This window comes from Fopius arisanus, unplaced genomic scaffold (assembly GCF_000806365.1).
Source record: "Fopius arisanus strain USDA-PBARC FA_bdor unplaced genomic scaffold, ASM80636v1 scaffold00015, whole genome shotgun sequence".
In the NCBI taxonomy this organism is placed as follows: domain Eukaryota; kingdom Metazoa; phylum Arthropoda; class Insecta; order Hymenoptera; family Braconidae; genus Fopius; species Fopius arisanus.
Genome location: NW_011887754.1, coordinates 1,600,368 through 1,618,792, shown reverse-complemented (window position 1 = coordinate 1,618,792; position 18,425 = coordinate 1,600,368). Strand labels below are relative to the sequence as shown.

Below are 18,425 nucleotides of genomic sequence, written 5' to 3'. Positions count from 1 at the left end.
GATTAATTAATAGCGACTCGGTGAATGATGATTGAAAAATTAAAGGAAGCGTAAAGTGAAGAATTATAATGAATTTACTGAAAATGAAAGGGGATGGAAGGAAAGGAAATTGTGGAGACTGGAGAGGATAGAGTTGTATTTTGAGGATGAGGACAAGGTGATGATGATTTAGGTGGAATTGAAAGAGTTGGAATGAAGAATGAAGGGGATGAGGGTGATAAACCCGAGGGATCGACAATCGGGCAAGTAATCAGCTGGTCTACGCCCAACCCCCGTGGCTTACACCGGCTAAATAAACACATTTGTCCTTTACCCGATGAGCCCGAGGGAATCTGGCGAATAGGGTAGACAGATCACCATGTTATATCACCATCACTCTTGGAGCCCAGGCTCAATGACAATTGGTACTCCCCAGCAATGTGATTACCGAGTTACTCTATCTAGACGGTTATCAGACGTGACCGGGGAATAATCAACAGTGGTGGATTGGAAAAGCATGTGCAGGACGTTTATTGGTGGTGAGACTGTTGCCATTGTTTTAGCAGTTTTTGTTGGATTTTTTGGGGTGATTGGTGACACTCGAGTGAGGGATAGTGAGTGGAATTTCATTGAGCCGTGCAATATCACTGCCGACGGGAGGGAATTATTGTGCCGGGGGGCTGGACTAACTGCCATTCAACAGGCCTTTGCCAATTTTCATAGTCATAGGCTCAATCATATTACCAAAATGTGAGTAACCCATTTTTTAAAATTACAATTCAATTTTATTACGAATTTTTCCGACAAATGCTGTGAAGATTCGGGTAAATTCCGATTTTTTTTTTTTTTTTCTGGCTGAAGAAAGACGGAAGTAAGTGAAAAACATGAATTTTCAAGTGAAAATGAATATTCATCACCAACTTGAATTTTCCGGAAAACTCACGGGAATCCGTTATTTCATCGTGAATTTTCCTGAATTTTCTTGATGTGAATCTCATTTTGGCCGAGTAATTGAATGATTGATTCCACTGATTAAATTTCAGTGGAAAATTGTTTTTATCGCTTAGAATATTCTTAACGAGATGAGGAAATCACTGATTTTCCGCCGAGTCTAGAGAATAAATGTTTTTCATTTCTCATGATAGATATGAATTACGAGTTGGCGAGTTCCACTGCAAATGCCATATAATTTTCTTTGAGTAAAAAAAGAACAAGAAGCTAATTTAAATTTGGGACTCGATGGCTTACCAAATATTCCTTATTTCCAACTAGCCAAGAGATTCGGACGACATAGTTGCCTCTGAAAACTGAAAATTATTTTCCAATCTTCCGAGAATCGAGAATTTCAGATCCAATAACAAGTGAAATTATCTAATGGAGCGATAATCCATGATAAATGTCATTCTGTATTAATGAAATAAATTTTCATGTGACGAATTCATAAAAATAATATGGCTTCAATGACGGTAATAATTCGACGACCGCATTAATGCAAATTCATAGCCGTCATTTCCCAAATTGCAAATGAAAAAAAGAAAAACAAAGAATGAAGGAAAGGGGAAATGAAAAGAGCAACCGCATTCGCTAGCCGGGGTTTAACGAGCGGGAACATTTCTCATCAGTAAATTTTTTTCCCCCACACTCAACAGCTTCCGTATGAAATCACGCTGAAAGCAATTACTCCACATTTTGCTCATAAATTCGCATATTTACGTTATTCCACCTGAATCGTCAGAAAATTATAGATCATTTCTAACCAATTTCGTGTATTTATATTGATTTTTTCTCAACGACCAATGACTTCATTGGGATCATTGCTGGAGCATCAATAAAAGATTTATCGGAATTATACGAAATTATTATCAAATTTGGGGAAAAGTCGCTGTGATCCGGGGCATTATTTCGGGATTACATCGGTCCTTGGAGGATATCCTGGCGAATAATCGACGAATGTATTGAGACAATTGCCAATCGATATTCACCGCAAAAATCTTCCAGACAAAAAGTGGAGAGATTGTAAAACGGACGGGGTACATTGGAAAAAATTCGATGCTTATTGGCAGTTGTTATCCCCATTGCCAATTTCCATGATTTATTAGCCAATTAAGTCGCCTCAGCGTTCGTCCCCTCTTCGGCGTATACAATTACGCGTAGGTCCTGTTTTGTTCCCCCTGTTGCCCCCTTTTTTTTTCTCGGGGATGTACTGTAATGCAGTGCACGAAAATATTCACATGATGAGCATGATTATACCACAGAGAAGCTTCTACACTTTTATCCGAGGGTTCATGATTGACACAACGATTACTGATTTCATGGGAATTCCCATGATTGAAACGTTCACATGATTCCATGTTTGATTTCTGTTGAGAAGTGGTGAATTAGGATAAGTGCAGTTGGCCATTTAATTATTTGAGAAAATTCTCCCGATTGTTTATCGATTTTGTTTTCGATTTTGGTTGATTTATCCCCTTGAATTTTCAGTATCAACTAATTTTTATTTTATTACAAATTGAAAATGGAGCACAACTTGAATAAGATAAAGATTGATGAGGGAATAAGTGGAAGGTTTTACGACAGCCACAAAATTTCCAAGCCTTGAGAATTTGCGATTTTCCCATGAAGATCGCCCTTTCGTTCACCTTCGCATTTAGATGAGAAAATTCGGATTTTTTTATGCGCGATCGTTAAATTTCGAATAGCTCTATGTGAATCTTGAGTCCAGCATGCAGTTGTGGAAAAATAACATTATTCTCTAAAGCTAATGAATATTTGTAAGAAAAAAAAATTGACGCCCTCCAAAAAAGAGTAAAAAAAAAAAATAAAAAAGGATAAGAAAAGTGGTGACTTTACGAGTCTGGGAAAATTTGGAAAAATTGAAAAACACCAGAATGTAGCGAGCACTGCCAGCGGTCGTAAACTCGGGTTGTTTCATTGAAACGTTCATAAATTGGTGGATGTAACGAATGCCCGTGCAAACGTGAAAATACCGAGATGTTGACATGAGTAAAATAGAGCTGAGAGGGAAAAAAGGTTGGGTTGGAATAAAAATTACAAGAGGACTCGAAGGAAAGTAAAAGTATTCACCAGTTGTCTCGGGGACATGTTTGAGTTTAGTGACTCGACATTTGTCCGGGGAATACTGGCATTCTCGAGTGGTTCCCTTCCTCGAGAATCTCACAGAAAGGGAGAGACTAAAAGTGAAAGGGGGTTGGACAAGACAGCTGTATTAAGTTTTCCCCGATGACGTCTAACCATGAGAAGTCGTAAAAACTCAGACAAGAGTTCGCCCTTCGTCTCGATCTTGACGTTTTCCCATTCGACAATTACCAATGTTTTTTTATGCTCAACATACTTTGGCCAAAATATTTTCATTTTTATTTTCAGTACCCACATCACAGATTCTGCACTCCTTTATGTCTGGAAAATCTGGAATTTTCTCTGGGGGACATAATTTATATTGTTAACACTGTTCAACTCCAAATGCGATAAATTGATTCTCCGAAATCCTTCAACCCGTTCGAGTCACCTTTTGAGAATTCAAGTGAGTGATTTGCAACAACAACAAAAAAAAAAAAAAAAAAAAAAAATGGACCTCTAAAAAATCCCTCATTACCAATTCACTCAACTTCCCACTCCATCTTCGAGGAGCTGACAGTAACACGATCAAAAGAAGTGAAGAATTCGAAAGCCTCGAGCCCAACTTTGTGTTAATTGTTCACCACACAATTTCGAAATGAACTAGTCCCCATTTTTCAGCCATTCATCGATATCCCCTTGCCATGCACAAGATTTTCTCTCCAATCCCACCGGGATGTTATCGACAGGCCATAAAAATCATATTGACAGCGTTACAAAAGTGCATTCTCCTAATTGGCCAATCTCATGCACTTGAATACCTAAATATGGGTAAAACCCGATGAGAAATATCGAAATGCAGAGGTTGTAGATCACTCAATCGATAGCTAGTTCCGATGAAAACTAGGACTTACCGTTGAAGACAAGGCGTTCATATCCTTGAATCCCATTGCCACATTATTCCTATACTAAATCTCCAGCTCGTCTGCTTCCATCGTCTGGTTCCACTATCAAACGTTGTGTAACAACCGTTGGTATAAATTATAGCTATTCGCCGCAATTACTTAATTGTTCGCCATTCGCATCGGCTCCACCCCATAAATCCTCTAATTATGATTTTTCAAAACTCATTTCAGGTATTTTATGATAAATGAGTGAAGAGAGGCTTTCTCCCGGCTAAATAAATATTTGCCCACGTCTCCACGTCTGCGACGTGAGACTCCATGGATCTATAAAAGCATAAAGCCACATCAACGAAAATGCAACAGTGAGGAGAATTTGCACTAGGGAGGTCTTTCCTCTCTAATTTGTAACTCCCTCAAGTCCAACGACATGCCATAAATTCTCCAATCCCAGCCACTTCACCCTCTCAATTTCTCCCAGATTTATTCACCTTTTTTTTTCATCCCCCATTCGTCTCCATCGAGTAATTATATCCTCAGGGAGATTATTCCTGGTGACAATAAATTTAAACGCACTCTTGTCCCTTATCACAGTATACGATAATCAGATTTTAAAAATCTTGAGAATTAGAAATGTGAAAAAAATTGTCAACTAAAGTTTATTCATTCATGTTGATTTCATTGTTTGTTACTTGTTTGTTTATGCAACTGTTACTGCAGCCGATGAAATTTCAATCAGAATAAACTTGCGTGTAAGGGATGTTTATTCACAGGAAGGAGTTATAGACCTGTGGAATGAGAGGCGAATGGGATGGGAATGGTATTTCGAATGAACACTGAAAATAAATTCACGAGTGATTTGAAAGTTACTCTCGTGTTGATTGTACGCTCGGATCGTAATCATTTCGTTTAAAACAATGGAAATATATTCCGATTTAATCTTGGTAATTCCGGCCATTTCCACGGAGTATGTTTATTACCGAATTCAATTATCGACAAGTTCAATATTCATTGATTCATCCGGAGTCTAGGGGTTTCAGTTGAGTAATTGTCCAGGACAATTGTCCATAACAAAGGTCTTTTTTATTTTGCCGGAAAATCAATATTTGTAACAATCAATGGCTGTTTAAAGATCGTGCGAAAATGGAGCGATCTTGTTTTACTTCTTCATTAGCTAATTCTAGTGCAAGACTGGAAAAGGAATTTGACGTGACGGTTGGAAAAATTCTAGTGCTGGTACGTCAATTTTTCTCCTATTTCTCTGAAAATTTCGTATAAGTATGAGAAAAATTCAAGTCAACAATTAACTTTGCACCTCTTTTTCCATTGCCGTACTAGAATTCTCCTAGAAAATTCCTCACCGTGATCTAGAATTTCCCGTGAAAAATTCCATGTTTTTTTTATAAAAAATGTCAAATAGTATTTGGCAAGGGTGCAGCTAAAAATTAGTGGACAGCGGATTTCTACAAAGCCGGTAAAATCAAACGATCCCCTCACGTAAAAATAATAATATTCCCATTTTATGAATTATTCCAGACGATTGGTCGCCGATAAGAAGAAAGGACGATAAAATCGCCGGGTCCTTCACCCCGAGAGGAGGGATCATTTTTCCGTGATGAAAATCCGTGGGACGGCGAGTCGGAAAGAAACTTGTCTATAGCCAATAATTCACCCGGGGGTGGATATCGATGTGAAAACCTAGACCGAGAAAATACGGCTATTCGGCCTTGAACAAATCGTCATCAATAGCTCCAATGAATAATTTAATAAACCGTCCGCTCGCTTTTATTCTACACACGTGACTAGATCCACTCGGCAGGTTATAGTAAATAAATAAATGGAAATAGCTGATAGATATTGAGTCCTGTTTCGAGACAAGTCGAATTATTCTATTTGGATTTAGTATTGGGTGAGGAGATGAGGAAAAATGATAACGTATAATGAAAACCCAAGAGTTTTGACGAGTTGGGAAAATGGATCGACGAAATGAAATTGTTTTCAATCATCCTCTAGTCGCTCTCGATTCACCGATATATTTCCTAATATTTTGCATATTGCGTAATTCATGGCAATACAATTGCAAGGAAATTCCGTGAGCCAGAGGAGTGAGACAATTTATGGAGATAAATTGAAAACAAATTGATGAGATTTTTTGGGTGAAAAGCGAATCAATTTCAATGGGGGAATTTCATTGCTGCAATTCATTCCTTGAGATTTTTATGGAAAATTTTGGGAAATTAATAAATAAGATTTTTATATGAAAGATGAAAGATGCGAGAGGAGTGAGAGAATTTATCACGTGGGGAATAAATTAATGGAATTTTTCGGGAGAAAAGCAACAATTGCTGAATTTATTCCACAAGATATATTGCGTGGATTATTCCATACGGTCTGAAGAGGTATGAGACATAAATTTTTGAGAACTCGTTTTCTCCCCGGGAGACATGTGAGCTAAAAGCGTTTACAGTGATGCTGTACGCTAAGTGTGTTGATCAAACAATTCGTACTTGTTATTGACTGAGCCTATTCACCACGGAATTATTATTAACCAAAATGATGAGACCATCTGTTGAATGCGATAAATATCATTGGGGTGAATTTTAAAAATTTTTCTCTCCGCGCAGTTAGACCGGAGAATGAAACCGGGGAAAAAAAAATTGGTAAAAGTGGATAAATGAAAGCAATTAAAAAGTAAATAATATATGTCTGGGAGTCTGTTGGTTATCTGAGAAAAATGGGGGTGACTTGGCCTTAAGGGGTTGAACGGAAGGGAGAGAACTCGTTAAGATTGTAAAAGCATCGGATACATAAAATCTTGAGGGCGATGTAAAAGGCATATCTGTAAATGATTACGTAGAATCGGGATTTATAGTCGAGCTGTATCACCACTCGTAAAGAAAGAACACATGATTGTGATAAAAAGTAGATTTTTCTGTAGCAATGCGGAATGGAGAGAAAGTTTCGCTACATGTTGACTTTTTACAGCTTTTTTCACTCCCTCTTTTACAGCTATCCGGAGTTTCATTGTACTCCCCTGATTTCCCCTGATCCCCTCCTATTTCAGTCGATGCAGTGATTGACATGATCTTCAAGGAGAAATAAGATAAGAAAGGGACAATTATTATCGAGTTTTCACACTGAGGATTGAACGCTTCACTCTCACGGCTCTTTTCACTTACTCATGACGAACTCAAGTGATTATTGCGTAAAGTTGGCAGACCGATCATTTATCACGACACTTGAAATTTTTATCATTCGTTTATTTAAAGGGAAAATAAAGTTGAGGTGATAAATTTCAATGATGACGTGATTAATAATTCGATAGTCTTACTGGGCCATTTTTTGAGAAAATTTCAATTTTCACGTGGGTCAATGCCATAAAACTGTTCTGGAGAATTCAACCGTAAATTTCACGTAAAAATTGAAATGAGAGCACTTGGGAAACCTCTTGACATCTTCACTCGCGATATAAATCTGGTATTCGTGAAAATCTCCAATAAAGCCAAGTTTCTCCCTCTCAAAAATCCGACAACTCCTAGATCACACCGATAAACCCCAAGTAAATATGAAAATATTCTAAAAATCAATAAAATTCACGTGACTGTACAAATAAATGGCGGTAAAAAGGCGATCGTGGAAGAGCACGCGAAATGAAATTCTCCACTCGAGTGGTAAAAAATACCAAAAGTGGAATTTATTCGTCCCGACATGGAGATGTGGAAAATGCCTGTGGAAATGTCTGGTCGACATTTTCTCAACTACATTTTGCACTCTGGAATGTCAGTGCAAACGTGATTTGCCACGAGTGTGTCTTCCGGCTAGAAGCGCGTATACCTATAACTGCATTCCCACACAAGTTTTTGATTTTAGATAAATTTCTATAAAAATATTTGAGAAAAATCTAGAGCGAAAATCTCATCATGTTGAAAAAATTTTACGTGTTTTCACGGATCATTTTTATTGGACTCTCACTGGACTTCTCACCGTTCGAGAGACTTGAATGACTTGACTTGAGTATTTTTCAAAATTTACACCGCTCCGCCATCTTTCTTCCCAAGTTTGTTAATAAATTTGGTCAGTAGGGGCGATATTTTCTCGACTTTTCCACGAAATCCACTTTTCCCCACTTATTTCACGGAATAATTTCATAAGTGGCCATAAAAACACCACGGAAATGCATCTCACCGATCTACCTAATGAGTTTCCTTTATTTTCACATGATTAATACTTGCCAACAATTACTTCTCACTGAAGTAATTCAACCCTCATACCACTGAAAGCATGACTGATGAGTGCACTTGGCGAAATTCTGATATTGTTATTGAAAAATCCTTCTCTGAAAACTTGGAAAAAGTTGAAAAATTGTTGAATTCTTAATTTGAAAGAAATGTTTTGCCCGCACGAATTGTTATTCTTTATTATTCTCATGACAATTGCCACTGTTCTACCCACAGGCCCCATTCGTTTCATGTGAGTGGTAAAAATGTCGTGGAGGTGTACTCCACATAGTTTACACTCGAGTTTCAGTGGAATAAATCGTGGGGCTTGGGTTTTCCTCGCGAGTTATAAAGTTAATAGGTGGATTTTCTGGTGGCCAACCCCGTGAGATCTAGAATCTCCCGGAGTAAGCAAAACAAACATCCAGATAGTACATATGGTTGTATGAGGGCAATTGGTGTGCTCAACACGTATTACAAAAATGTCATTAAAAAAAAAACAACAAATGTGCTACAGCATTCTACTGGATATTTTTTTGTCCATTTGTTTCCATTTTTTTTTGCCCATTCTCCTGCCGTTTATAGAAATTTATAAAATATATTTTACAAATAAATAATAAGAGCGGAATGAAAAAATTGAAAAGTAATGGGTAATAAAATATAATTGTGTAATGAATATTGTCAAGTTCTTAATGAAATTTAACCGCGTGCGAATTAATACTTGATTTGCAAATAATCCAGGCCGAATTGAAAGAATTGCAGAAAGACAATGAGATTACGTGATGGGAATAATTGGGCGTGAGACCTTGTGATTTTGATGTCTGAGACAGGACAAATCCGTCAATGAGACACTTTGTAATTCAATCAGTGCGAGACAGTATGCGAGGACAAACCCCCAAACCTGATGATTAATTACTCAACATCCAGAGTGTTTGGTATTTGAATTGCTATTTGCCCTCATTTATAACGCGATTCTTCATTCTTTCGATTTAGAGGGGGGGATCGACTCGGTTCTTCCGAGGGTGAATACAGAATTTAACGGCTGAGGAGAATAATAAAAACTGGAGCAAATGCTTTTCAATGGAAACCTCTGAAGAATGTCAACAAACTTTTATCGAATCATTTGTCGAGAATTTTGAAATTCACTTGAAATTCGAACTTGAATTTCAAATTCAAATTCAAAAAGCATTTCAATTTAATTTTCCCTCTGAATTCATTCCAATTCTCCGGGGCAAATTAATTGAGGATATTGTTCCTTCTCCTAGCGCTAAAAGTTATGGATTGTTTTTAACAGAGCGAGGATAAAGAGAGCTCCAAAAAATATTCACTAATACGAAGGGAAAGGGAAAGCAATTGAAAATTTGTCCCCAGGAAGAATGAGGATGGAGGAAATTTTCTTCCACAAGAATAAATTTCCATTAATAAATTTTCAAAGTTGCAAAGTCCACAAGCTAAGAAATTGAAAAATCCAGGGAGAATAAAGAAACGGCGAGATTGGAATGAATAAACCGTGAAAATGCGGGACGATTGCCAGAATTTAACAGATCTCTCTCATCAAACATTTTGGAAAATCTGTTTTGTTAATTCCCAAGCGGTTTCAAGTAATCTTTTATCCCTGTCTTATTTCCAATGAAGAGACGAGGATAAGAGTTATGAATCACATGGGAGGACACCCTCCACCATCGAGAATATCGATTAATCGTGACACCGTGGGATCCCATCAGTCTCACCACTTGTTCTTTTTTTCCTCCTCATCTCTACGTGCTACTCTTTCCCTCTTTTTCCCCACTAAGCTACGGGGATGAGTTAATCACGTGCATATCACCCCTAATTTTATTGTACACTTGACAGTAATCGAATTTTTCGAGAGGAATTTCTCGGGGATTTCGCCGATCCCCGCGAATTATAAGGATTTCTAATGAACCCTTTTCCCAATTAAATTCCACCTTCTCAGTACTGATTATATTTATGAATTATTTATTTATTATTTGTGCGATAATGGAAGATAATGGCACAAGTGATTTTGGTCGATCGGAAATTAAGTTTTGGCAAGAATTAAAATAAAATGTGCTGGCCAGTTAAATCGACTTATCCAGTTTCACTATTTCGCTCCTGAATTAACTTGGAATGAAAAAGTTTGTGAGAAGTTTACTCGGTTGGATGTCACACGCTGTGCACCACAAAAATATCTATTTATAAGAAACTCTTCGCAACAAAATCAACAACTTCACAACTTATCCCAACAACACCTCGCGCCCGAGTGAATTTTTCCCCCAACTTTTAATTCTGTTTTTATGAGGTTTAAAGACTCGGTGACTCGGGACAGGATAAAAATGTCAGTGCGAGTTGATTAGTCCTGGTAAATAATACGCGTCGATTTGTCTCCTTCATACCCAGAGACAAATCTTTATGAAAAATAACCCAATATTTCACGTAATTCTATTCACAATAGACAAATAATTAATAATTACTGATAAATGTGGACTGAATAGAGTGGTCGGGCAATTGGAATTATTCCTCTCAGTTAATTAATCACAAAATGGTGAATTATTGTTCTGAAGCTTTCACAATAAAATTCGCACAGACACATTCTAATGGAGACGTCAGCGGGTAAATTTCACGTGCAACGGCTCGTTAACCTCGCCGCATTATCATTCATGACACGCTCACTCAGAAGAAATTGTTTCTTTTTTTAATGTTATTTTTACTCTGTCATTGCGACATGCGATACACAGAAACCCGAGGCGAGACTTATCTGCTCATACGTTTCCTCTCTTTTCTCGTTATAGAGAAATACGCGCCCCGTCATGTCCCGGTACCTTTTCCAGAAACTAGACCAATAACGAGAAGAAATTCAAGTGCTTAATTCAATTATTCAATTAAATAAATTAACACAAGAGAAGAAAACACATCGGCCTAATTATGCTGCGTGAAAAATTTACTTTTCTGTGTTATGTGTTGGAAATAGCTTTCCGGGGTATGATTCTCTGTCATCCTTGGAAGCCGTGATATCCTGTCAGTCACCTAAACCAACCCATTCTAAACGCTATAAAGCCCCAGGGGTCGGTAAATCCCCTGAGCGAACCCCAGCATAAAAATCCTTTCACCCAGAAAAATTCCACTCATCTCTGACTTTCGATTCGCAAAAGATAGATGGTCCCTTCAATAGCGCCAAAACCTTATCAAAATTGTTATTGTTGATGACACGGCCAAATAAAAGAAAATTAGAAAGTGAATGAATGATTCATTCTTTCCATCAGAGGAAAAAAAAAAATGTAGTAAGAATTTCGTTGTCCCAAACTTTTCCTTTTTTACTCAAGACAAATGAGAAAAATTTTTATCTCACCATTGGGTGAAATATTTGAAAAATATTGGAAAAATTTTATCTAATTCCGTGCACCCATAGGAAAACTCTTGTAATTTGGAGAGATTGTACACCTCCCTCGTCTTTCGTCTCCCTTTATTCAACAATTGTTCTCATTCCTGAATAGTGAAGAAGTTTAGGAATTATCAGAGAAGATAACCGCGCGATATTCGACAGCTGACTCCATAAAATTACCATCTCTAATGGATTAGCATTGGTGATAAAAAGGAAGGAAGGCAAAAATCAACACGAAAAATTAATAAATATAAAATCGAACAAATCCGTGGATGATTATGGGAATAGGTACTCACTTGACGGAATAGAAGAAAATTTTTTTCATATGCATATTTTTCCAACAAGTGTGATGAGACCACAAGACGATTTGTATCTAAACCGCAATTAATTATTCCCGGCGTAGACGATGCCCCCGGGGGAATTCATAAATATTTAACGGGCCACCGGCCTCAAGGCAAGAATAGTCGGCTCACTCTCTTTGAGGTACATCTTGTTTTCTGTTAGATAAGAGAACTCGAGTGCATCTCAATTAACTGAATATTTTGGATGTGTAAGTTAATTTGTAATTTTTGCATGTTTGGTTTTTTTTTTCAGAGATGTTAGCAGCAATAACATTACCCACATTCCACCTAAGGCTTTTCAACATGTACCGAATATTGAGATTATGTAAGTGTTGTATTTTTCTGAGCGAAAAAGCGTTGTGATTCTGTAATTTAATGGCGAAAGGGTGAAACGAGCTGAATAAAATTCAATTGAAAATCGATTCTAAGTCGATCAATTTAATGGCTTTTTCAATTAATCCATTGATTCATCTCTCGATTGTATTAGTCTCATGGCCACTATGAACGTTTCTAGTTTTTTCCGGAGAACACACATGGACAGCATTGACCGTAGTGCTTTTAGGAATTTATCGAATCTACGAGTTTTGTGAGTTGATAGTAATAATTTTCTTTATCAAACAAATGTAAAAATATTTCCATTTCTGGATTAATGCAGGGAGTTGGACGATAATTATCTCAGAGAAATACCGGAGGCTACGGTATTCATCGAAAAACTCGAGGACTTGTGAGTAAATCCCCAGGCCATCCACCAGAACACAAATAACTACACCATAACTTCTAAACTTTCAGGTCGATATCGAACAACAGAATCGAGACGATTGGGGCCAATGCATTCAGAAGTAACAAGAATCTCATGTCCCTCGATCTACGTGGCAATCCCATCAAAGAGATTCACGAGGATACATTCAAAAACCATTCACGACTCCGTAAATTGTGAATAATAATCCATTTTGTACTGACATATCTCGTAAATACATCAGATCAAAGGGGTCATCTCCAAAATCAATGTTTTCAGAATAATTTCGAATGTACGCGGTCTCGTTGACTTTCCCAATCTCAATGGAACGTCCGCACTCGAAGTTTTGCGGCTGGATCGTGCATCTCTCCAAACAGTCCCCGAGGTGATATGCAAACAATGCCCGAAACTCAAGAGTTTGTAAGCATCATAAATCACCATTTTAAATAAACTCAATTCGATCAACGGGCCAATATTAAATTTAAATCCTCCAAATTTAGGGATTTGAAGTCAAATCACCTGACGAGTATTCCCAATTTAACTGACTGCACTGATTTACGGGTTTTGTGAGTATTGATAAAATAATTGATTATACAATCAAATTACTAAATGACTGGATCTAATCAATTTTCAAGAAAAAATCCTTGGCAAAAAACGAATAAAAAAATCAAATTGAAATTCAATTTTTTGATTATTCGAATGAGGACTGCAGTATCTTTGTCATTTAATCAGGAATTTAGCGAGCAACATCATCACCTCCATCTCTCATCAGCCCTTCTGGAGCCTCCATTCCCTACACGACCTCCTCCTCTCTCACAACAAGATCAAAACCCTAGCCGAGGACGCGTTCACGGGTCTAAGCCGTCTCCAACTCCTGTAAGTTAAAGATCGCCACTTGCGTTAGCAAGTCTTGCCAACCGCAGAATTCAAAGATTCGATTTTTTGCAGAGACCTGGAAGACAACTTGATCGAGTTCATCCATCCAGACACATTTCTTCCCATCAAACAGCTGGAGGATTTGAATCTGGGGAATAATGTCTTCCCAACACTACCCACAACGGGTCTAGTTAGTGTTCTCCACCTCAAGACATTTAATAATCCAGCCCTGAGGGAATTCCCCAAGCCCGAAAATTTTCCAAGAGTACAAACAATGGTCCTGTCCTACGCCTACCACTGCTGTTCGTTCCTGTCGAATGAAATTGACGAAGAGGTGACTAAATCGTCTGTTGAAGAGTCCGTTGTGTTTCCTGATGACAACGACCTGGAATTGGGTCTCTGGAATTCTAATGCGACAGACATCTGGCCCCTGCTACGTATGTTATTTCCACTTTGACTTGGACTACACATCAGTTTTCATCGGATATCTCAATGAAATTTATAAAATATCTAATTGAATTAATTTAACTGGTTCGCAGATAACAGCTCTAAATTGGGGTCAGAGGTGAAGAATCTCTGGGATAATTATGGTGGAGACTTTGCGTATCCCGGTAATCTGCCAGCCTACGTGGAGGATTATTTTGAGGACCAGGAGGGAAGGGTGAGCGCACCTTCAGGACCGAGTCTTCCAGTTCACGTGCAGTGTCTCCCCCAGCCCGGTGTGTTAACCCTCTCTGACTCCATCCTCCATCCAACCTCCCCCATATCATTTATCACACTGGCAATAAATTCATTTTATCTCCAGGCCCATTCCTACCCTGCCAGGACCTGTTTGATTGGTGGACTCTGAGATGTGGAGTATGGGTGGTATTTCTCATGGCAATGCTGGGTAACGGCACTGTTGTTTTTGTCATTGTCTTCTCCAGGAGTAAACTCGATGTTCCTAGGTTTCTCGTCTGCAATCTTGCCGCTGCTGATTTTTTCATGGGAATTTATCTCGGTAAGTTGTTGGAGGAAGGATCAACTTAGTTTTCAAGTAATTCAACGAGGGTAAAAATTATCGAAACCTTCTTAACGCTGTAACGCTGTATTAAATTTATTCATCCAATAATGAATTGTCTTGGATGGACTTTTTGAAAAAGTTGTTTTCGAACAACCAGAAATATTTCCTCTCTGTGCAGATGAAAATGTGAATTAATTTGCTTCAGGTTTTCTCGCAGTGGTCGACGCCTCGACTCTTGGTGAATTTCGTAGATATGCGATACCGTGGCAGATGTCCGTGGGCTGTCAAATCGCGGGTTTTCTGGGTGTCCTCAGTTCAGAATTGAGTGTCTACACCCTAGCTGTCATAACTCTCGAGCGCAACTACGCAATAACTCACGCAATGCACCTGAACAAGCGTCTCTCCTTGAAACACGCAACATACATAATGATTGTCGGCTGGGGATTCGCCTTCTCCATGGCAACTCTCCCGCTCTTCGGTATATCGGATTACCGAAAATTTGCAATATGCCTGCCCTTCGAGACAAACGGTGTAGCCTCTCTAGCATACGTTGTGTTCCTCATGCTCATTAATGGAGTTGCTTTTCTCATTCTGATGGGATGCTACTTGAAGATGTACTGCGCCATCCGAGGCTCGCAGGCATGGAATTCCAACGACTCTAGAATAGCAAAACGCATGGCTCTTCTTGTCTTCACAGACTTTCTGTGCTGGTCGCCAATAGCATTTTTCTCCCTAACAGCGACATTTGGTCTTCAATTGGTGACCCTGGAGCAGGCAAAGGTCTTCGCTGTTTTCATTTTACCCCTGAACTCGTGTTGCAATCCATTTCTCTATGCCATCCTAACGAAGCAGTTCAAGAAGGATTGCGTTTTAATTTGCAAAGCCCTCGAGGAGTCGAGGGTGACCCGTGGCATTGGCAGGTGTCGGCACTCATCAAATTTCTCCAATCGCCCGACACCAGCCAACACCAATAGTATCGTTGATCGATCCTCCAGGGAAAATCAGCCCCAGTGCGCGTGCAGCACTCGATTATTAGAGGTAAATCACAGCGGGGATAAGTGGTGGGGTGATACCTTGTTGTGGAGCTGCAGGAGGCAGGGGAGACACTACAGAAGTGATCGGTATGCTTATCAGATTGCAGAGGTACAGCAGAAGCAGAGCAAGAGGGCTTCATCCATGTCGTCCAGTGAGAATTACTCGTCATCGAGATCTGATTCTTGGAGGCAGGCACATCACTGTGGTATACCACTCAGAATACTCGATCCAACGAGAAGAGCATCCTCCTGGCTCGTCACCAGGAAAACATCTCAGGACTCTAATTTGAGCTCTTCTAGGAATGACTCCTCTGGATCTGGTACCACTGCCAGCACCAGCACCTGGAGAGTCTCCAGGTCTAGTGCATCACTCGAGTTCAATACAAGAACTACACCCAGATCCAAACCCAGGTTGATCAGGCAATTTGCCATTCAGGAGCCTGAACCTCCTGGCAGTCCTAGCAGACTTGCTGTCAGACTTTTGGCTACTATTCCTTCTGCTGCTGAGATGAGTGAGCAGCAGGAGGAGGAGAGCAATGCTGATAAGGAGTAAATTCAGGGGGATTTTTAGCCAATCGGATCCTGGGGGGGGGGGGGGGGCGTGAAAACTCCTGCCAACTCCTGGGCTTGGGGGTGACATTAATCCTCTCTTGTCGATAGATTTCCCGGAAGTGGGGGTCCAGTGGCAGCAATTTAAATAGAGAAATAGGGTAATGGGGACGATGCCCTCGACGAGAGAGGGTTAGACACAAATTGCTAGTATTTTTTGAATCATAAGACTGAAGAGTTTTTTTTTTTTTTTAGATTAAGAGAGATATGGAAAAGCAAGTTGTGGCGCATTCCAAAGTATCTGGTCTATGATTGTGGGGTAATTTTACTCAGTGTGCAATTTTTTTTCTTTTGGGTTTCGTATTTTTTTTCTTTTTCCGTCAATATGTTGAATTACCAGAGCTTGAATTTATCGGGGGAGGAGATGACCTGATACTAACCCAGAGCCAATGTAAAGTTCTAAATTATGACTGTTTCCATTTTTTTTTTAATTTTCTTTTTTGAGGGAGGAAGTCAGTGTGATATATTGTACCGCTCACGAATGCCCAGTGAACCAGAGATTATTCATGTTAAATATTACGGAAATTAATGACTACGATAAACTTATTGATGAAATGTATTTTAGCTGGAATATACTCATTCTAAATGTGGAATGTTCACAACGAAGTGAGAGTTTAGGACAGAAGAGATTGATTTTTTTTATGACGCGAGAATGGAAGAGTGAGATTTTTTCATTGGCAGTGGGGCTTCAGGACAATTACACGTTAACTGTCCACAATCCATGGAGTCCATGTGATTCGCAAAAACCAGAGGAAATTTGAAAAATTATGAGATTAGAGAATGACGTTGAAGATTTCAAACGAAAAATATATTTACAATTTTATCTATTGCTGCTGAATCTACCATTGAACCTCAGAGAAAATTTTTAAAAGATAATTGAATCATTAATTAGCTAGGTAGACTGTCGACGCTAGCACTGGAATTTTATTGATGGACAGAACAGAACCGGAAACGTACAAATTGCAGGATCAAAGCTCACTATTGGAGAGAGATTTTTTTATCGAATAGAGTGCAATATTTATGCTATTTATATCCGATGTTTACTTTTTTACATGTAAATGTTATGGAAGGGGTCAATGCTCGAAGAAATGAGGCTTGTCAATTTTTCATTTATGGATTATAATAAATTGTCCATGACATTCTACCGAGAGGATGAGAATTCTGAGGAGGAACATCAAATATATCGATATATATGAACGATTCAGTTCAATTGAAAAGTTGGTGAAATTTACCTTCATATTACTAATTGGCAGTTACAAAAGGCTGTGATCGACACGAAAAATCAATTTCGATATAACCTCACCCACAATGCACTGAATAAACTCAATAAACGACACTTAATCACGCCGAAATTTCGAACTTGAAGAGGAATCGGACGGCGTACATTGACAATTGTACTGTTTATTACGGTATTTGAGTTTTGGGAGAGGAGCTTGTCATTGTCCAACACATACCGCGATGCGAATCTATTTCACTCGCGCCACCGCCAAACCACAAATGACAGAAAACACAAAAAGCGATTAATCACCGACCCCAAATAAAAAACTGATGTTCCTTCTCCATCGTGTTGTCATCAACTCACTCAAAAATACCGAAATTGTCAAATAAACACTGCGACGTGAGTCAAATACAGCCACTACACGATTTTTTTATTCGAATTACGTTGTGCGGTACATTGCATATTATTGACAATAAGAACTGATTATTTATGCTCTCTCAATTTTTGAATATTAACGGAAGCTGATACACTAGTCTACTGTATGATAAAGTGTGGTAATAAAACCGCTCGTATTCGTAAATGGAAATAAAAGCCATCCAAAACTGTCTGACATTATGATGTCATTACTGATCTTGTCCTTACGAAACTGACGGGTATTAAATTTTTTTTTTTTTTTTTTCAAATCGAAAGTGAATTTTTTTTTAACGGCATTTTTTGCTCCACCAATTATTAATTGCGAATATATTTACTCCCCACAGATAATATTACAAAACTCAAAGGTTTAAGAAGACACGGTATTGATCTCAAAATTGATTTATTTCTGTTGGAAAAAAACATACTCCTGGCATTACACAGAGGAAGACGCTATCCCCAAAATTTAGATAAACTACTTAGCAATCGACATAAACAAATGATTACACCAATTCCTCCTTTACCTTTTTTCGTATATTCTTCATTCAATAAATTCGTGAATAACAGATTTCCAATATTGCACCAAGCTCTCTGCCTCCCGATACGATATCCACTACATTACTATTTAAACAATTTTCATCTCC

At 38.5% G+C, this 18,425-nt stretch overlaps 1 protein-coding gene across 3 annotated transcripts; it reads left to right on the top strand.

Moving 5' to 3' along the window:
- Window positions 1-16,107, top strand: rk (rickets). 3 transcript variants are annotated; one of them, XM_011299954.1, is made up of 13 exons: window positions 1-729; window positions 12,147-12,218; window positions 12,408-12,479; window positions 12,549-12,617; window positions 12,683-12,826; window positions 12,909-13,049; window positions 13,130-13,195; window positions 13,362-13,505; window positions 13,578-13,942; window positions 14,045-14,224; window positions 14,311-14,505; window positions 14,714-15,546; window positions 15,643-16,107. In XM_011299954.1, exons 1-13 carry the CDS (start codon window positions 497-499, stop codon window positions 16,093-16,095), a joined length of 2,967 nt encoding a protein of 988 aa, XP_011298256.1. In that variant the 5' UTR covers window positions 1-496; the 3' UTR covers window positions 16,096-16,107. The 3 variants fall into 3 exon arrangements, with proteins under 3 accessions (XP_011298256.1, XP_011298254.1, XP_011298255.1); XM_011299952.1 differs by having other exon boundaries at window positions 14,714-16,107; XM_011299953.1 differs by lacking the exon at window positions 12,408-12,479 and having other exon boundaries at window positions 14,714-16,107.
- Window positions 16,108-18,425: the final 2,318 nt, after the last annotated feature.